We start from the raw sequence: 21,491 nt of genomic DNA, 5'->3' as shown, positions 1-21,491 counted from the left end.
TTTCTTTCCTTTCTTTCTTTCACGGAGTCTCGCTCTGTCGCCCAGGCTGGAGTGCAGTGGCCGGATCTCAGCTCACTGCAAGCTCCGCCTCCCGGGTTTATGCCATTCTCCTGCCTCAGCCTCCCAAGTAGCTGGGACTACAAGTGCCCGCCACCTCGCCTGGCTAGTTTTTTGTATTTTTTTAGTAGAGACGGGGTTTCACCGTGTTAGCCAGGATGGTCTCGATCTCCTGACCTCATGATCCACCCGTCTCAGCCTCCCAAAGTGCTGAGATTACAGGCTTGAGCCACCGCGCCCAGCCTTATATTCTTTCTCAACATAAACCCAAATTGGTCTTTATAGATTGTATTTTTATGAACTACTAGTTTGAGTTTGCTCATATTTTATTTAGATTTTTGCGTCTGTTTGTGACTAGAATCACCTCTCATTTTTCTTTATTGTCTGTCTTATCTGACTTTGGTATTAAAGTTACACTAACTTTATACCATGAGTTAGAGAGTAGTTCCTCTTTTTCTGTTCCCTGGGAGAGTTTGGATTGGAGTGATTTGTTTCTTTTTCTTTTTTTTTTTTTTTTGAGAAGAATTCTCGCTCTGTTGCCCAGGCTGGGGTGCAGTGGTGGATCTCAGCTCACTGCAAGCTCCGCCTCCCGGGTTCACGCCATTCTCCTGCCTCAGCCTCCCAAGTAGCTGGGACTACAGGCGCTTGCCACGTCGCCCGGCTGGCTAGTTTTTTGTATTTTTAGTAGAGACGGGGTTTCACCGTGTTAGCCAGGATGGTCTCAATCTTCTGACCTCGTGATCCGCCCGTCTCGGCCTCCCAAAGTGCTGGGATTACAGGCTTGAGCCACCGCGCCCGGCCTGATTTGTTTCTTAAAAGCTTGGTGGAACTTAACTATAAGGTCATTTGGATCTAATGTTTTCTTCATAGAGTTTTAGTAGTAATTAGTTGAATAGTCATAGGACTGTTCAGGTATTCTATTTCTTTTAGTCAGTTTTGGTAAGTTTTAGAAATTTGTCCTTTTATCATAAGTTTTAAGTTCTTCACATGAAGTTTATGGTTTTTTTTTTTTTTTTTTTTTTTTGAGGTGGAGTCTGTCTGTTGCCCAGGCTGGAGTAGTGCAATGGTGCCATCTCATTGCGACCTTCGCCTCCCGGGTTCAAGAGATTCTCCTGCCTCAGCCTCCCGAGTAGCTGGGATTACAGGAGTGCGCCACCATGCCTGGCTGATTTTTTTCTATTTTTAGTGGAGACGGGGTTTCACCGTGTTGGCCAGGCTGCTCACAAACTCCTGACCTCAAGTGGTCTGCCCACCTCAGCCTCCCAAAGTGCTAGGATTATAGGCGTGAGCCACTGCTCACGGTATGGCATTAACTCTGTTTTTAATCTCTGTTTTATTTGTGTATGTGTTCCCCTTTTCTCATTTTGAATGTTATTTATGTCTGACTTCTCTTTCTTGATCAGTCTTACTAAAAGTTTGCCCATTTTTAAAATCTTGGCAAAGGATTAACTTTTGGCTTAATTTGTTCTATTATTTGTTTTTTATTTCATTGATCTTTTTTCTCTTTTATTATTTCATTTTACTTTCAGTTTGTTATTTAACTATTTTTCTCACTTAAATTACACACTTAGCATTAATTTTCAACATTCTTATTTCCTAGTATAGGCATGCAAGGCTATAAACTTCCTCAAAGTTCATTTTTACTTTATCTAACATAGTTTAATTTATAGTGTTTTCATTAACTTTCAAATCAAGTATTTTTAAAATTTCTATTTTGATTTTTTCTTTGACTTATGAGTTACTTAGACATTTTTAAATTTTCAAATGTGTCTGTATTGTTTTCCTTTAATTATTGATATTTTAATTGTGTTGCCAGAGAATGTTTTATCTTTTTAATATCTTTTTTTTTTTTTTGCCCTTGCTTTATGGCCTTGTACATAGTGAATTATTAGAACTGTTCTGTGTATACTTGTGAAGAGTATATATTCTGTAATTGTTAAGTGTCTATTAGGTAAAACTTGTTATTTGTGTTGTTCTGGTAGTCTTTATCCTTATTAATTTTGGTTTATCGTATCTTAACTGAGAGAAATGTGTTGCAATATCCTACCATTACTAGTTTCTAACAGATTTCCTGTAGTTCTAACAATTTTTGTTCTTCTGTATTTTGAGACTTTTATTAGCTACGTGCAAGCTTAACATTATTTTCCTAGTGGCTCGAACCTTCACTATGTTGTGATCTTCTCTAAGTTTGCTTCTTTGTTTTGGAGGCTTTTTGTCTGATCCCATCTTTCTTTTGGTGCTAATTTACCTGGAATGTTCTTTTCTTTCATTTTACTTTTATTTTTTTAAGTGTCCTTACATTTTAAGTGTCTCTTATAAGAGACATATTACTGGATTTTTCTTTTAATCTCACCAGACAACCTCTGTCTTTAAATTGGTAAGTTCCAAGTGTCTTGGTTGGTGGTTGACTCAGTTTTAGATATTAAAAAAAATCTAAAAGTATTTTTATTTTACCTTTGTTCTTGACAGATCATTTAATGGATGTACAGTTGTAGGTTGGTGTTTCTTTTCTGTCAGTAGGATGGGAATACTAGTCTACTGTTGCTTATACAATGTGTGCTGCCAGTTATATTTATGCTTTTTCTTTTTCTTTTTTTTTTTGAGATGGAGTCTTTCTCTGTTGCTAGGCTGGAGGGCAGTGGCGCGATCTCGGCTCACTGCAACCTCCGCTTCCCAGGTTCAAGTGATTGTCCTGCCTCAGACTCCTGAGTAAGTGGGACTACCGGCACCTGCCACTACGCCTGGCCAATTTTTGTATTTTTAATAGAGATGGAGTTTCACCATGTTGGCCAGGATGGTCTCGATCTCTTGACCTCATGATCTGCCCGCCTCAGCCTCCTGAAGTACTGGGATTACAGGCGTGAGCCACTGTGCCCAGCCTATTTATGCATTTTTGAAGAAAATATCCTTTTTTTTTTGGTTACGTTGGATTTTCTGTCTTTGGTGTTACATCATTTCACTTCTAAGTCTACATAGAGATTATATTTATCCTATTTTGGATGCATGTGTTTCATGATTCTGCATTTTGTGTTTCATGAGATCTAGAAGTTTCTGAGCTCTGTATTCTTTAAATATTATGTCTCATTAATCTCTTCTCTCCTGCTGGAACTTTAACTGGATATATATACACACTAAACTGTTTCCAGATCACTTATTCTTTATCTTTCATATTTTTTATCTCTTTGTTTCTCTTTACCAGAATTTACAGTGCTGGGTAATTTCATAAGGCATATATTTTAGTTCACCAATTTTCTCTTCAACTGTGCCTAATATCATCTGTTAGGAACTTTTTGGGATGGGTTAGAACCCATCCCATCTTTTTTTTTCTTTTAATGATTACATTTTTAATTTCTAAAAGTTCTGCTTGGTTTTTTTTTGATATGCTCAGTCATTCTTCACGTTCTCATGTTATATGCTGATTTTTGTGACTCTATAGCTATTCTGTAGACTATATCAGACATTCCCAATGTCTGATATCCTTGGGGAGGGGGATATCTAAACTTAAGTGCCTTTTTTTTTTTTTTCTGTTGTCTCTCCCTCAATGTAGCTGTCACCTCATGTGTTTGGTGATCATTGATCACGAACTTCTGTTTGATCTTTGTGGGAATCTTGAGAGTCTAATTTGGGGATGCTTTCTTTCTGAAAGCATTTCTATCAGTTTTGTCTGGGAGCTAGGAAGTTTAGGTGGCATCACTTTTAAGTTCCTGCATTTTGTTTCTAGCCCAGGGCTCAGTGTCCTGATCCTACTACTGCTCTTGGTACCACCACTTGTAGCACTAAACTGTAGCCAAGTTTAATTTCTAGCTCAAGGTTTGTTGCTTTTGCATGGAGAGGGTGGCTTCAGATATTCCCCTATTTCTATGGTCTCAGCAAAATCATCCAAAAAGTGTTGTTTTTTTTTTTAAATCTAGGATCTACCTTTTTCCTCCCAATAGTACGTTCCCCCAGAGTGTCTAGTTCACCATAACTGATGGGGTCAGAAGCTCTTTATTTTAATATGTAATTTTAGTAGTATATTTTTGTTTGTATTAGAAAAAATTTTATGGTACCAAACAAGCTTTCTTGGTGATATCAGCATTTCTATTGAAACTGGTTTACATCTAAGTAAAGATTTGAGTTATCCTAAAGAAAACCATTAAGTAAATAGCAGTACAGATGACAAGTGGATTGCACAGTGTATCCTCTAGATCTATAGTGACCCTACAGAGATAAACCTGTGATAGTCAAACAGTGTGAAAACTGCTGTCAGAGACATGGGTAGGGTGCTCTTGTTTATAGAGCAGAGGTGCAAAAATCAACTTGATGGTAGTGGGAAGATCAGGAAATGCTTCCTGGAATTGGGTATTAAGAACTGATAACATTAGGTGGTTACAGAATAAGTTTTGTTAGGGAAGGACTGGGGTATGACTGGCTTCTAGGTTGTGTGTCATAGAGTGGGGATAAAAGCAGGAGCAAGATCACAAAAGGACTTCTATGCTTATATTAGGGAAGTTAGACTTTATTTTCAAGCTGAAGGGAAGCTGTTGCATGGTTTTAAGCAGTCTAGTGACATGATCAGAGTTTTAGAGGGTGCCAAGATTGAAGGCAAGCCTGACCAGTTAGGAGACTGCTTGTTAAATTAGTTCAGAGGAGAAACAGTGAAGGCAGTGGCACTGGGCATGAAGAAGTATATGTGTGCTAATTTTAGATTTCTTAGGGAAGCAGAAATGACAAGAGTTTGTGGTCAGTTGGACAGAAATGTTGAAGGAGACGGAGGAGACTAGGTTGACTCCCAGGGTTTAGGTTTGGGTAGTAAAATGGCATGTAGAACAATTAACTGATAAACAGCATACAGAAAGAGGAAAGAACTTGGTTTCATATGTTTGTTTTTGAGGAAAAGATGTTTGTTTTTGAACTTACTGATTCAGAGGGGCTTGTGGGACATCTTGGTTAAGATCCTGTTGTAGTTCTAGTAGGGTCTAGAAGTCAAGAAATACAACCTCGCCTGGAAGGATTTGGGAGTCTTCAGCATTTGGAAGTTTGGAAGCCATTGTTTACTGTAGTGCGTATGAGATAATTTAAACTGGTACATAGATAAACACTTGAAAAAATTTTAATAGATAGGAATTTAATGTGTATGAGAAACATAACTTGCACATCTAACCTTTGATAATCATGGACATCATCACTTAGGCCAAGCAAGCTCAATAAAAGGGAAATATTAACTAAAAATATATGTGATACATGGAAATGGCAAAAATCATGGTGAAGCTATGCAAATGATGCAAGTTCAGAAAGTGCTGCGTTAAGTCATGGGTGTGGTGGATAAATTCACCCAAGGAGAGAGTAAGAGTGAGAAGAAAAGAGAGTTGACATTGGGTGGCGGGGAATGGAGAAGAAGAGCCCATGAAGGAAACTGAGGAAGAGCAGCCAGACGAATAGGAGGAAAACCAGGAGAAGATGGTCTTTGGAGTCCAAATGAAGAGTTCTGAGGAGGAAGTGGTCCACAGTGTCAAGTAAGTTGTAAGCTGAAAAGTGCTCTTTGGATTTAGCAATTAAGGTAGACTATTTAGCTGGAAGCATCCAAACCGTGGATTTTAAAAATACTCATCTAACGTTAATGTTAATGATAGCTGGAATTTAGAGCATTTCCCATATACCTGGTACTCTTCTAAGCACTTGACATGTATTAACTGATTGATCAGGTAGGTAATATCGTTATCCCCATTTGATATGCGAGGAAACACAGAAGAAGCACAGAGAGGTTAAGTAACTTGCCCAAGATCACACACCCAAGGAAACAAGACAGCCAGGATTCAAGCCAAGAGTCTTGGCTACAGAGTCCATGTTCTTAACCACTTTGTCACATTGCCTCTCTAGTTAAAATACAAGGCCGGGTGCAGTAGCTCACGCCTGTAATCCCAGCACTTTGGGAGGCCGAGGCAGGTGGATCACAAGGTCAGGAGTTCAAGACCAGCCTGGCCAATATGATGAAATCTCGTCTCTACTAAAAATACAAAAATTAGCCGGGCGTGGTGGTGGGCGCCTGTAATCCCAGCTACTTGGGAGACTGAGGCAGGAAAATCGCTTGAACCTGGAAAGTGGAGGTTGCAGTGAGCCGAGATTGTGCCAGTGCACTCCAGCCTGGGTGACAGAGTGAGACTCCTCAAACAAACAAACAAACAAAAAATAGAAAATAAAATTTACCCCAGTGTCGTAATTACAGTACAATTGGTGCTGTGTGTGTTATCAGTGAGATTTGCCAGACTTGAATGACCAGTATCAGTCTGCCAGTCTGCACATTAATTGTATTGTAATTGACGCCATGATGTGTGGGCTGTGACAGTTCTTGGCTCTTTCTGTATTTTATGCCAAAACAATTTGTAAGACAAGTGAGTTTAGCATATACACGTCATATCATGTGCTATAGTTTGGGTGCTCCAGTATCTTATGTTTTCTGGTCATGGTTCACTTTTAGAGTTAAATTTTTTTAAACTCTAGAAATATTCATGCCAAATAGGTCAGATTCTAGACATTATAGATAAGCAGTCTTTTGTGAAAGGTCATTAGTGATCTTCACGAAAGCAGTTTCCCTTGAACGGTCAAAGTGGAAACCAATTCGTAGGAGACTGAAAGTGAATGAGAAGGAGGATTCAGATGGGTGAAAAACGAAGAGTTCCTGATGAAGTTGAAGAATGGCTGTGGTAGGAAATCAGGAAGACATGAGCCATAATGACTCTTGGCTATGATCAGAGAGGAGTTAATAAAAAGTTTTACAACTGGTTTTGACCCAGGTAGTGATCTGAGGTGTCACCCTGGGGTGGGAGAGCCTAGTGAGGTAGGCAGTGAAGTTCATGTTAGTTGAGGAGGCTGTTAAACTACAAGGCTAGAGTATTGTGTGCATGGACCTCGATGTGGCTGGGATGATGACAGAATTTGGAGGAAAGAGAAAAACACTGTGAACTAGTTGCCAGTGATCTTGAAACGTGACGGTAACCAAGAGATAAATAGGTGACAATGACAGGAAAAGTAGATGTAGTAAAAGAGAGTGTTTGAGAACAGAAGCTATGGCAACTAAAGACTGGGTTTGAATCCTTCCTAGCTTGGTGACATGAGCAAATTACTTGCTTTAAGTGAGCATTTTCCTATCTTTACAGTGGAGATGACGATAATTGTGCCTGCTAAGAAGAACTGCTTGAGGATTAGTGAAATAATGCATGTAAAACATTTGGTACAGTATGTGACACATAGTACAAATAATTTGCTAGGAAGATTGTTATTATTCTTCACTTGTGAGATTGTGAAGTTTTCATACAGCAATTTGGACATCATGAGATGGATTGATTAAATAAATAGATTTGTATTTCAAGGACTGGTGGTGGTCTTGCTTTGGAAAGAAGAAACTTGGTTTATCCTAACAATAGTAGGATAATAATGGTGAAGTGAGAGGTACAAGGAATAGTGTTAATGATGTGCTGGTGATGATAGGAAAAGAAAGCCATTATATGGGCAAGGGCTAGAAGTAATAAAATGGTGCATTTTCCAGTGATGTTTAGCCTATGTAGCTATTCTCTAATAACTATAAAAATCCTTATTATTGAAGTTTCTTCAGGAAAAAAAACCCCTTAGTCTGAAACTTTAGCACTAACCCCCTTGGTCCCCCATTGAAATAAGTATTTTTAAAACATGGCTTTTGATAATGTGAGGGTTTTTTCCTTTTTGCAATTTAGCAGTGCTGATTGTGTATTGCAGTAGTTGTGAGAGCGTTAGAAGCAGCAGTCGATAGGAGGATGGAAGGTCTGGATGCTGCCTTGAGGAGTTAGGAGATTGGCAGACTTCCCCTATACCACTCTAGCCCTACTCCTTTGCCCAAGATAGAAACACACTGAGAGATGAGTAGGAAAATATGAGCAGTTGATAGGAAAGTTCTCAGTGGAGTCAGTATTTAGGTCAGGCCAGGAGGTTGAGAATATAACAGTTTGTGTATGATGAAATGGCGCATTTCACAGAATGCAGTAAAAGCAGGTAGGGTACAAGTGCAGCAACGGGAAGATGTCTTTTCTTCATTCAGCAAACACTTATTTGAGAGCTTACCATGTGCTAGGCACATACAAAGATAAATAAGATGCCCTTAGTGATGCTCCATTTAAAGGAGACATGTAAACAGATTAAATTAGAGTAGAGATGGTAAATATGTGAACCTAAGGAAAGGAAGAAATAGATTAAATTATTTGGAGAGAGGGGAAAAGTCAGCAGAATGGGGACGAGAATCTTTCAGAGCTCAGTGTTCTGATAGAAGTTATATCCTTGGGACATAGGTTCCAAGTATTTTTCTAATATACCATAGAAGCCAGGAAAACTTTCTTCTGTCATCTCAAATGATGTAATTACTGACTTGAGTTTGTGTTGTCTCCTTAGACTTGTGCATCATGGACAATTTTGCTGAGGGAGATTTCACTGTGACAGATTATGCCTTGTTAGAAGATTGCCCTTACGTGGACGATTGTGTCTTTGCTGCTGAATTTGTGAGCAATGATTATGTTCGTGTGACTCAGCTTTACTGTGATGGGGTGGTAAGTAGGTTTGCTAATTTTTCATTTTTGACATTGTGTACTGAAGGTTTTCTGGTTTAGGGCTCTCTGAGTAAAGATGTTTTTGTGTTACGTGCATTTTGACAGGGAGGTACACATGCTGTTGAAAAGCTGATTTGAGAAGGGAAAGTAAGCACTGGCTCAAAAATAAGATTGTGGAATGCCAGAAGACAAGTGGTGGCAAAAGGTGGTTTTCTGACAGGGAATTAGAAAAGCTCTTGGGGAGAGCCGTAGAAGCAAACTCAGGAAATACTGTAAAAAGGGTCTCAAATTAAGACTCATTGGCTGAAGATGTGTTTGAAGCATATAAATAAATGTCCACTGAAAGTTCTTTGGTTAGTTCTAGTAATCCTTAGATCAATAATCAAGAACTGTACTTTTCCATTTTATTAGACACATATCAAAATAATTTTCTTTTTAGGGTATGCGATATAAAGATTATATCCAAAGTGAGAGGAATTTAGGTGAGTACACTGGTATTTTTAATGTTAATATATGGAAATACTATAAAGGGAGGTCCATCCATGCTGTCATAACAATACAACAGATTTATATGCCTTTTAAAAATGTATTCTTACTAGTTTTTCACTAGAATCAGAACTTTTCTTTGTTAAAATAGAGTTTTAGCCAGCACTTAAATATTCTCAACATTTAACAGGCTAAAATACTTCATTCATTTCTTCCCTCTCCATATCCATTTTTACCTTTTTACTATTAACAGTGTTGATTTATTAAAAAATGAGGCACAACATTAATTTTAAACTTTTTTTTAAATTAAGAATTTGACATCTGCAGTATATGGTGTAGTAAACCAATTTCTGTCCTGCAAGATTATTGTGATGCCATTAAAATAAACATCTTCTGGCCACTTCTGTTTCAACATCAGAACGGTTCTGTAATATCACGATTGCATCCCTGTGTGGACGCCAAGTAAGTTACTTTATGTTACTCATTTTGTATGGATAGTGATAATCATGTTACCCAATACCAAAGAATGCAAGTTCACTGGAAGGCTTATGTCTTATTCTTGTGTGCTGCTCAACTTTTGTCTAATAGGGTGGAAAAAACAAAGCTTGAGATTTGGATATGAATGAATAATTGTAACATAATCAGTGAAATTCTGAATAGAATAGTACTAGATGGTAGACTAGAAGCTGAGTCAGGAAGAATTAACATGTTTGTTTATAAATATCAGTGTTATAGTACAGAAGAGAGGAAAAAGAACAGTATTTTGTTCACTGAATAAATAGCTTAGTTATTGTTACCTAGAGTGAAGAAAAAGAGAACTTATTTTTTTAATGGTTTGAGATACATAGCTAAGCATAAAGTTCAATGAATTTGTATATATGATAATCTAATCTTTTAAAAAATAAATTTGTCTTTAAGCAATTCACGTGCTTCTGAGATAAGTGTGAAGAAATTACAACATCTTGAGTTGATGGAAGATATTGTGGATTTGGCAAAGAAAGTTGCTGTAAGTGGTAGAATGTAGGTTCCCCCTAAGCCCTTGGTTTAAATAATATAAACATTTATATAGTGTTAGGCTCATATGACTAATTTATAGCAATTAACAGGTAATGGTTTTAGTTTTGGTTAACCTGAGATGAATCTGCTATCTATCAGTGCGTGCTCAGTATTTGAGAAATCAGGGAGATGACTGCTGTCATGGTTCTATGCTGGGGACCAGGACTGCATCTTGTCATTAAAGGATAGAAATTGGAACTTGTCGCAGAAAGTGGGGCATGGGTTCATAGAAACCTTTGCCACAGGTTCTGAAAGTGATGTGCTCCATCTGTTGATATAAAATCACATCACCATCAACAAATATTTTGTCTTTGGGTAGGTAGACTTTATCAGGGTAGATTTGAGGAAGTGTCCTTCCTTACACTATTGAGATAAGTTGAGAGTTTTTGTGGTTTAAAAAAATTTTTTGAAAGCTGTTGGATAAGCTTTTTAAATTTCAGTTGGTTATGGAGTCAAGTGTTGTTCTTGGTACTATTAAATTTAGAAAGGGCGTTCTGATGTTTATATTCTGCAGTAGTTATTTGCAGTAACATACAAATGTTAGCCACCACGCCTGGCCTAGTGTGAGCCGCCACGCCTGGCCTAGTGCGATGAACTTTGAAAATTCATGTCGGCTGGTCATGGTGGCTCATGTCTGTAATCCCAGCACTTTGGGAGGCTGAGGCAGGTGGATCATTTGAGGTCAGGAGTTTGAGACCAGCCTGGCCAACATGTTGAAACCTCGCCTCTACTAAAAATACAGAAATAGTGGCACGTGCCTGTAATCCCAGCTACTTGGGAGACTGAGGCAGGAGAATTGCTTGATCCTGGGAGGCGGAGGTTGTGGTGAGCTAAGATTGTGCCACTGCACTCCAGCCTGGGTGATAGAGTGAGACCCTGTCTGAAAAAAAAAAAAAAAAAACAGCTCACATGTCTAAAGATTACACTAAGTTATTTTACTACTAGAACCCAATGGGAGACTATTTTGGAATTTCTTGTCTTAGGGTCTTAAGGGGTAACTTGGTCATGTAAATGCTTGTTGGAAGTGTACTATTGTGTACGTATAGTAGTGTTCCTAAAATGTAGGCCATTTTTCCATTAGAAAATTCAAGTAGAATTGACTGAATAAGGAAAAAATATGTCCTTTTTTTATTTTTCAGAATGATTCGTTCCTCATTGGAGGCTTATTGAGAATTGGTTGTAAAATAGAAAATGTAAGTGTTAAACACAGAACCTGACACAGCCACTGTGGATGAGTGGCAGTTACCTCACTGCTCATTTCCCCTTGTATTGAGTCCATACCCTCAATGTTCTATATGTGGGGTTTGGTAGTATTGACTTCTATGTTTTCTTTAAGCAGACTCCTCATTTTGGGGGTTTGGATCTTTTTTTTAACCCATGTACATAGTGTAATTTTGAGCTTATTTTACAAGTTGATTCTTTTTCTCTTTTAGATTATTTACCTGGCTTATGTTTCCCCAAATGAAATTATTAGGCCTCTGGTATGAGTATTTTTTGATATGTAATTACTAGGTAATCTCCAGATTCAATGTTAAACCAATTTTGAATTATACTGATGCCATAAACATCTATGTTTACCTTAAGCCCATTGTTAACTTTAATTTTTGAAGTTACTTTAGACACTAGAAGTACAAATAACGTTTCTGTGAATTCTTGATCCTTCATGGAGATCACTGTACTGAGTGCTCATTTGCCCAGACACATCTTCCCCTTGTTCTTTATCTCCTTATTCTTCTATTTGTCACAGACCACGTAAAATATGTAGTTCCTCTGGAGAACTTTAATCTATAAATTTAACCTTGGGGTAAGGATGGAGGTCTTTGTGTAGATGAGATCTGAGAACCCTCATCCACCTTGTTATATTGCACTCGCCTGCTACCCCAGGCAGTCTGGCCAGGTTGTAGACCTAAAATTCCAGGTCTGTAATAATTGCAGAAGCATCTTGAGCTCTGAGGGTGGTCTGAGGTCTCCTGAAGAGGTAACATATGTGAGTCCATGGTGTCTGTTAATTTACATGTCAGAGTCTGTCTACTCTAGGTTATGTGTCGGAGTAGCAAAAAATAAGTGGTTGCACCAGTTTTGTATTAAGGATCTGAAATACTTGCATAAGATGAATTTATAATGCCACATGCAAATTTAGAATTAATAACCAAGTCCCCATTCTTCATTTCTCTTTTGAAACAGAAAATCTTGGCAATGGAAGAAGCTCTAAATTGGATAAAATATGCAGGCGATGTAACAATTCTAACTAAATTAGGATCAACTGACAATTGTTGGCCTATGTTAAGTATTTTCTTTACTGAATGTAAGTATAAATGCTTTAAATTGTTACTTGACTCAGTTTTTAAAGTTATTTGGGAAAATGAGATGTGTAGTTATGTGATTTCTGATTTATCTTAGAAGTTTAAACTGATAAGAATAGATACTACACTTGATCTTAGCCAGAAGGCTGAGAAGCGATGTCTTCTTAGAATTTTTAAAAAATGTTTTTTATGTATGCCTGAAAAAGAGACTTTCAGACCGGTAGTTAATTTTATTCTGTATTTTTTGTCTTAATGATTTTTGTGACATTGTACTTTAAAAATTTTTGCTGAATGGATATCGTAAGTTATTATATGTAATACTCAAAGAGACCACAACTGGGCTGGGCGTGGTGGCTCATGCCTGTAATCCCAGCACTTTGGGAGGCTGAGGTGGGCAGATCACGAGGTCAGGAGATTGAGACCATCTTGGCTAACACGGTGAAATCCCGTCTCTACTAAAAATACAAAAGAATTAGCCGGGCATGGTGGCGGGCACCTGTAGTCCCAGCTACTCGGGAGGCTGAAGCAGGAGAATGGCGTGAACCCAGGAGGTGGAGCTTGCAGTGAGCCGAGATGGCGCCACTGCACTCCAACCTGGGCGACAGAGTGAGGCTCCGTCTCAAAAAAAAAAAAAAAATAGAGACCACAACTGGGTAGTCTCCTTTGTAAGAAAAAGTAACTGAAGCTAAGCTTATGATTTTCATTTTCTTCATGAGTCTGTTATTCTTTTATGTATGAGGTAACTGCCTTACATACTTCTTTTACTGTGTGAAATATTTTTCTTTAAAGCATTCGAATGTTAGCAGTGTTTTTATAGTGTAGTTATAGGAATCTTGAAACAGGAAAGATTTGGGTTTTCAGTAGATGATGACCAATAATTTACCATCTCTGCTGAGATAAAGGCAAATTTTGCACTATTGACTTAAGTGCTAGAAAGGAATTAAATGACACATCTTTCTCATAGGTTTATTAGACACTGGGGTGTATTACACTGATAGAGGTTGTTCTCTTCATTGTTTTGGAGGCCCTTAATTATAAGCTAGATATTATGGTGGAAATGGAGAAGCAGTATCTTTTATTGGGTACACCTCTTTAGGCTGATAGCTGATTTTTTACATTCTATTTTCTTTATAATAGCTCTGCAAGGTGGCTGTTATTGTCTTTATTTTAGCAGTGAGCACACTGACTTTGAGAGGTTAAGTGTTGTTTCTGCAGTCTAGTAAGTAGTAGGTAGGACTAGATAAGTCAGATCTCTCTGATCTCAAAGCCCAGGTTTTCCTCCATGTAATCTTACTCTGTTCCTTAGAATTTATTTATTTGGTGACTTTCCTAGGTCCTTTATTGAATCTTAAATTTTAGGTGCTCTTTTCACTTTAGAAATGAATATGTTTGACTAGAGGCTTAACTATAGTTTTGTTGCAGTACATTTTTTTTTTTGCCACTTTAAAACATCCTTTTTATATAATAGCTTACAATGTAGAAAATGAGGCCTGATAAACTTTGGTTACTTACTGCATCTTAGTTTATTAAATTGTGGTAATAATAGTGTTTCAATTTCTCATTGTAACATTTTACTCATGAGAGTCAAAATACTGAATAAAAACATTTGAAAGTATTTATTTAAAATAGGTTGAGCATCAAAAATCCAAAATCTGAAATGCTCCAAAATTTGAAACTTTTTAAGCTTCGCTATGACACTCGAAGGAAATGCTCATTGGAGCATTTTGAATTTTTGGATTTGGGATACTCACCCAGTATAATGCAAATATTCCAAAATCCAAAATTATCCAAAATCCAAAACACTTCTGATCCCAAGCATTTTGAATAAGAGATACTCCATCTTTATATTAAATATATTGTAGAAAGTAGTTTTCCAGGTTTTTGTTTTCATGCATTTTTATTGAATATCGTGCATACTACACCATACGTGCTTGACAGTGTTTATTGAAGTAAGTAAGTATGTGACCTATTTGGAATATTTTATGACAGTGCATTTATTAGAAATGCAATTGCAACTAATATAATAATAAATAAAGGTTTTTTATTGCTAGAAGTAAAAAGTGAGATTAGATTCATAGCAAGCAATAACTGATGTTTTCTGCAACATTTTATCAGTTTATTTTTTACTATGTTATTTAATACACATAAAAGGTTACAAGAAACGTGCTATTTAGAAAGAATAATAATATAGGACCTTTGTGGACTCACCTAAGATTTAGAATATTATCAATACCAATTATTTTTTAACAAATATTCTCTCTTGCTCTCTCCTAAAAATAAAATTTAGACAAGTACCACATAACTAAAATTGTAATGGAAGACTGCAATTTGCTTGAAGAACTTAAAACTCAAAGTTGTATGGATTGTATAGAGGTGAGAATGAATATTATAAATATATTTTAAGATTTGCCCGTTAGAACTTTTAACACTCAGAGGAAGTTAATAAAACTGCTGACAATATACAGTTCATAAAATTGGATGACATATTTGAGGGAAATAGCTAATACCTTGATCGGAGTTTTGTAATGATTTAAAAACCATTAATTGAAAGTGAAAATTTGATTTTTAAAAACTGTAGTCTTTAATGAGTTGAAGAAGTATGGTTTTCTTTGGTAACAGCTGAGATGTAATTCATGTGCTGCACTGTTCACTCATAGAAAATAGGACTTTAACTCAATTTTAAAAAAGGAATTTGGGAAAATATTTAATGTTCTATTGAATTCCCTAATGCTGTTGATATGATGTGATTTAGTTTATTTAAAAAAAATGAGTGTTTGAAGTGAAAAGTTTTTTTCTCTAGCACCCTTCATATATATTCTCATTAACCTACCAACTCATGCTTTGCAATTAGTCTAATCAACATTGCCTCTATGTTATTGATTTATATATGTTTTTCGGCACCAAGGTTTCTTGGATAACACTGTATTTGCTAACCTAAAGTTAAAATTCTACTTTGCATCTGTTTTTTAGCCTTATTACCTTATTTGCCTTATTGATAAGCTATATTTAAAAGTGGGTCTACCAAATACAGCACAAAAATTTTAGTAATTATTCATAATGTGATGGTTTTGTTTACTTTTAACATTCTCTAACCAAGTTAGTGTTGAGTCATTCAAGATAGGTTTATTTAAATATATATACTGAGGCTGCGCATGATGGCTCACGCCTGTAGTCCCAGCACTTTGGGAGGTCGAGGTGGGAGGATTGCTTGAGGTCAGAAGTTCAACACCAGCTTGGGCAACATAGCAAGACCTGGTCTCTACAAAAGTTTTTAAAAATTAGCTTGGCATGGTGGGGTGCACTTGTAGTCCTAGCTACTTGGGAGACTGAGATGGAAGGATCCCTTCGGCCTGGGAGATCGAGGCTGTTGTGAGCTGTGATTGCACCACTGCCCTCCAGTCTGGGTGACAGAGTGAGACCCTGTCTCTAAAAGTATGTGTGTGTGTGTGTGTGTGTATAGTGTGTGTCTCTCTCTCTCTCTATATATATATATATATATGTAACAAAATACTGGGTATTGTAATCTCATTTTCTACATAAATAATCCCCTAGTTATTTCTGATATCCAAGATAGAAACCCGGATCCATTTTTCCTAGGTATTGGGTTCTTGATTATCTTTGGAGCTAATTGATGGGTCTTCTTTCACCTTGGTTTCTCAGCAAGGAGAACTAATGAAAATGAAAGGAAATGAAGAGTTTTCCAAAGAAAGATTTGATATAGCTATTATCTATTACACCAGAGCCATTGAATATAGGTAAGAGCAAATAGAACCAAAGAAATCCTGTTTCTGTGTCAGATCAAGTTAGAATGGTAGTCAGAGGAAATAAAAACAAGATGGGGAATTGGAAAGTATCTTCCAGCTTGTTATGCAGAGTAGATTTTCTCATCCTTGGGCATTCGAAGCATTGAAGATGGCCTGGGTATATGAAGCTAACGTAGTAGCATAACTCAAGCAAGTTAGGCAAAATTGTGAATTTGGTTCTGCCCTCTTCCATTTTCTTTAAAACTTTCCAGTACAGAGTTATCTCTTTTGTCTTGTTCTCATTTTGCTATCAACCAAGTCCTCCCAAATTATTAACTGGTCAAAAAGGATTAAAGGATTAGTTCTTAATTCTGAAGATGCCACCCATTCAGGGTTTTTTGCTTTCTAAGAGGGAACTTTTACAGGATAATTGAGATAATACATACATGCTCTCTACCTTGTCTTCTCTTTGCTCAGCTGCTAGAATTTTGTAGCTTTCCTCCAGATGTGCCTCATAACTGTGCCCCTGTTGTCTCAGTTGGGCCACCTAATACTGTAGCAGCCTTTGAAGGGTGCTCTGTAGCCACTGCTCTTTTTCCTCCCTTGCGCATCTCCACAGGGAATGAGGGAATCCAGTTAGCGTATCACCTCTGAAAGGCTGCTGCCCTGTTCTTTTGAGGAAGAAGTGGAGGAAAGGGAGATACGTTTTACCACACATAGTCAAATAAAACTAAAAAACAAAAGTTCAAATGAAGCTATTTTAATTTGCAATTACTGTAGGCTTCCTTTCTCAGTTGTTTGTCAAAACGACGTAGTCGTAGTCCTGACTTACTGTATAAGTAATCCTATCCTCTAGAGTTACTCTGTAGTTTGCTAGCTCTTTAATATGTCTCATTTGATCCACACAACAGCCCTATGAGTTAGAGCAACTAGAGTTATCTTCATTTTGAATATAGGGAAGTTTAGGTTGGTTCAAACAAAGTTACTTATGTAGGAAGTGAAGGAACTGGGACTTAGCCAGTTAAGACTCCAGGTCCTATATTCTTTTTGCTCTGCCACACAGATGTAAAGTTTAAAAAAAAGTTTTCTTGTGCCTTATGTTTTCTGCGTGATTTTTATTTGTTTCATGTGTAATGTGCTTTACTGACTAAACACTGTGTCTTTTTAAGACCTGAAAACCACCTTCTTTATGGTAACCGAGCTCTTTGCTTTCTTCGTACTGGACAGTTTAGGTAAGTTGGTTAAAATATCTCAACCACTGAATTATTATGCTAAAGACCCATTTTTTGGAAACTTTTCTGTTTTGCAGGTATACAAGAAAATCCTTGACTAGTTCTTTGGCAGAAATACTTAAGTGGTTAAAAGAATACACTTAGGCTTTATATATAACAACAGTGACAGCAGCAGCTATTCTGATTGAGTGCAGACATATGTTAAGCATTATTTTAAGTGCTTTGCATATGTTGTTTAGTTCTCACAGCACCTGTAATAGGTAGGTAATGTTATAGTTCACATTTTACATGACCAATGTGTACTACTAGTGATACCAAGATTTGAACACAGATTTTATCTAATAATGTCAAAGTCTGTGTTTATGACATCCATATTACCTCTTTATACTCTGTTAATTAATGTATATAGTATAAAAGAAGCATTTTCATTTTTTCTCTGTTTATCCTGGTATAAAAAATTAAGTAAATATCCTTCGTATGTGAAAGAAAGCAAATAAATTTAATAGTATAAGAGTGGAATCATAATTCATTCCTAGTTCCTTATATTGAATTTAAGCTGAGTTTTTATTTATTAGCTAAGAAAGACTGAGAAAGATACTGCACTATGATTTTATTGTTCCCCCAGTATAAAATTTTTAGAACATAAATTATAAGCATTAATATTGAGCAGGTAGACTATTATATTTAATTTTGTCCTGCTTTACTGTAAGAAGGGTGTAGGGTGGAGTCAAAAATATATCCACACAGTAGAAGAATATTCAAAAGAAAACAAACCAGAAAATGAAGTTGGAATCTGGGATTCTCAGAACCGAGCTTCACAGGCATAAGGTCCTGCATAGGTATTAGAATTCATATTTGCCTCTGACCTTTAGCTGTCCAAAATGAAATGGGAAAACTTGACAAGTTACTTAATTCTCATTGTCCATAAAGAAACAGGACACCAATTTGTCAGGTGAAACAGTTTTCCTAGTGTTTAGTTTTGAAGGAAGGTGGGCTGTAATATTAATTGAGTGATGGAGTAGAGAATAATCTCAGCAGTATTCTTATGCATAGCAAAAAACTCCCTGAAAGCACAGTTTTGAGTTTCACAAATACGTTTTTTGTGAAGTTTTCTCATGAAAGCTGAGAATCTGCTGTCAGTTGTTTTTCAGTGAAAGCTCTTGTATGGGAGGGTGGGAGTGGGGAAGGTAGTATATTCTAAGCATGGAGCTTTAAAAATAACATTTACTGTGTTTTTCTTTTATTGTAAACAGAACACATTCTCATGGTAGAAAATTTGGAAAATACAAGAGTTTAAAAAGAAGAAAATAAAAATCACCAGTAATCCAACCACCTTGGAGAATACCGCTGTATTAACGTTATGCAGCTTTTAGATGGCTTAAGCCGTGGATAAACCGAGGCTATCTAGACTAGAGGAATGGATGGGCTTGACACAGTCTTCCATCAATACCACTGTCCTCAACGGGTTCTGACAAGAAATGAGCTGCAAGTGTCTTTAGGTTATTGCTTCTGGCTAGGTCCAGAATTGCATTTATTTTGTGCTGTTTAAAGGTGAATTTGTATGCTTTCAAGATCAGATGAATAGGTTGGTAACTTGGCTAGCCTCTTGTGAAAATTGAGGTGCCTATCTGAAATATTGCTTGGCAGAAGGTATCCACTTTCCACCTCTGAGAGCTGAGAGGCAAACCAGGGTGTTTCTGCTCTCTTTCATGAGCGTTGGATGCTAGACACACAAGGAAGATCCTTCTAATACCTTGCTGCAACAGGAGGTGAATCAAAGTAAAAGTACAGAAGCTAGGTAGCTTGGTGAGGTAAAGGCCAAGAGCAGCTTGTGGATCTATCCTTGTACCTCCTTGCTGATGGTCTAGCTTGTGGTTTAATACAATCTACATTTCACTAGAGCCAGAGCAGCAGCATTGAGAACCCTTTGTTTCTTACTAGGCAATCACCAATATGTATTGGATGCCTGTTTTATGCATGAAGTGTTTTACCACACTGGTTTTGCTGGCGTTTCCTACCTCCTCACATACTGTCGATATGATTTGCTCAATAATGTAGGGATGTTTTCAGAGTCCATAGTATATATAACTCATAGTATATATGTAAGTCCATAGTATAGTATATATATATCAGGTGACTAGATGGTGTGACTTAAGGAAAGAACACGTTGCCAGTAATTCGGATATGCCATTGACACAGGAGGACCCATGCCTGAGAAAGACTTTTATCTGAGTTACTGAGGTTGAGATGTTTTGAAACTCTCAAGCAGAGGGATGCTGGATCTGCTGTGGGAATCTGGCTGAGCAGCTGCAGGGACAGCTGAGGGTAAAGCACCCATTCTTCTCCAGTTTTGGTGAGGATGCACTCCTCAGCTGTTCTGCAAGGCCAGACTGCTTATCTGCTGTCATTGAAGCAAGAATTGAGATGTCCAAAGAGGACAGAAATGGGACAATTTAATACTAGAAAAGAAAGGAATAAAAGGGTTAAAGTCTTGAATGCTAAAACTTCTGAAATACTTAATCCTAAAAGATTAGAAAATATAAGTTGAAACTTCAAATGAAAAAGAGATTCAATTTAAAAAAGAGAACTTTGGTAAGATTAATCTCTCAAAGGGTAAAAATAATAATACTGTATCTTACAACATGGTTATCACTGTTCTGAGCACTTAATGTGTGTTAATTCGTAAAACCCTCACAACTGTGTGAGGTAAGTGCTACTGCCTCTTTACAGATGATGAAACTGAGGTATAGGGAGGCCAAGCAAAGTGTCTGAGGACACCAGGTGGATGTGATGGAGCCAGAATTTGAACCCAGGCAGCCTGGATGTAGAGTCTCTACTATTAATCACTATGGGAAAGTGGTGATAGAATAAAAGGGAATGTGAAAGTTGGAAAAATTAAAAAATAAATGGTCTAAATAGTCAATACACGTTTATGAGGAAATGAATATCCTTCCAGGACATGTAGATTAAAAACTATGAGTTTCTTGTTTATACCCATCAGATGGACAAAAGTTTAAAAATCTCATAATACCAAGTGTTTGAGAGGATGTGGAACAAAGGAGACTCTCATATTCAGCTGGAGAAAGTGTAAATTGGTACAATCACTTTGGAGAGCAATTTGACAAGGTGAAGATGTGCATACTCCGCAATCCACTTCTAGGCTCATATCCTCTGAACTCTCAAATGTGTACCCAAGAAGATATGTATACGCCTTCATGATAGCATTGTTTGTAAGAGTAAATAAATGGAAACGACCTCAATGGCCATCAATAGGGGAATGGATAAATATGGTATATTCATACAATGGAATTCTATATGGCAGTTAAAATGAATGCAATGTTGAGTGAAAAAGCAAGTTGCAGAATGATTTGTACACTGTGATGCCATTTATTGTTTAAAAACATGCAAAACAATATGCATATATTACAGACTGTGTATTAACAATGTTTAAAAATGCATGGGCGTGTTAAACACCCAGGGAGTGGCTGCGGAGAGAAGGAAGGAAAAGGGATTGGAGTTGGGAGGGATGGTACACAGTGGATGTCAACTGTAACAAACTGCTACAAAAAGAGCTGAAGTAAATATGGCAAAATGTTAATTTCTTGCTAAGGTGGTATGCCATTGGTACATGGGTATTCATTTTGTTAATGATGTTCTCTGTACTTTTATGTATACTTGAAATATTTGATAAAAAGTGAAACAAAATGTGATTAAAAATGCACATGAGAAAAGGAACAGAAAACAAGAATAGTGACCACTAAACATCAAGGATAAAATAGTGACCAGTGACCTTGAAAAGAGAAATAGAAGTATTGTAAGGCCAGTTGCAGAAGTGTGAAGTGTGTGTGGGGAAGCCTGAGGTGAGGTATATATGGGGAAACATGCTTCATTCTAACATGGTGGCAGTGGCAGTGATGATTTTAATGCCAAAATAGTCATGCAGTTTGTAAATCCAACCACTTTTGGGTGAATGTAAGTTAGGCCAAGAGCCTTTCAAAACCCTTCCGGTCCTGTGAATGTTGTGCTTGGAAAACACAGGAGATGGGGTTGGCGTGAGGCAGG

The 21,491-nt window shown here is 37.1% G+C and overlaps 1 protein-coding gene and 1 pseudogene across 5 annotated transcripts in view; one reads left to right on the top strand and one right to left on the bottom strand.

The window, feature by feature from the left end:
- TTC3 (tetratricopeptide repeat domain 3) overlaps positions 1-21,491 on the top strand; it is a 121,400-nt gene that overhangs the window by 6,011 nt on the left and 93,898 nt on the right. For 2 of the 5 annotated variants that reach the window (XM_026456032.1, XM_026456031.1), the window contains exons 2-10: positions 8,455-8,609; positions 9,049-9,091; positions 9,407-9,557; positions 10,014-10,101; positions 11,291-11,344; positions 12,336-12,456; positions 14,742-14,827; positions 16,115-16,209; positions 17,367-17,429. The exons of 2 other annotated variants lie outside the window; for them this stretch is intronic. In XM_026456032.1, the coding sequence (XP_026311817.1) occupies positions 8,466-8,609; positions 9,049-9,091; positions 9,407-9,557; positions 10,014-10,101; positions 11,291-11,344; positions 12,336-12,456; positions 14,742-14,827; positions 16,115-16,209; positions 17,367-17,429 (845 nt within the window). In that variant the 5' untranslated portion in view covers positions 8,455-8,465. Of the gene's footprint in view, positions 1-8,454; positions 8,610-9,048; positions 9,092-9,406; positions 9,558-10,013; positions 10,102-11,290; positions 11,345-12,335; positions 12,457-14,741; positions 14,828-16,114; positions 16,210-17,366; positions 17,430-21,491 lie in introns of those variants that run through there. One more of the 5 variants, XM_023191441.2, reaches the window with a different exon arrangement.
- LOC111527438 lies at positions 12,514-12,612 on the bottom strand (annotated as a pseudogene).

This window comes from Piliocolobus tephrosceles, chromosome 19 (assembly GCF_002776525.5).
Source record: "Piliocolobus tephrosceles isolate RC106 chromosome 19, ASM277652v3, whole genome shotgun sequence".
In the NCBI taxonomy this organism is placed as follows: Eukaryota; Metazoa; Chordata; class Mammalia; order Primates; family Cercopithecidae; genus Piliocolobus; species Piliocolobus tephrosceles.
The sequence above is the reverse complement of the archived record's forward strand: the minus strand, read 5'-3'. Positions and strand labels throughout refer to the sequence as shown.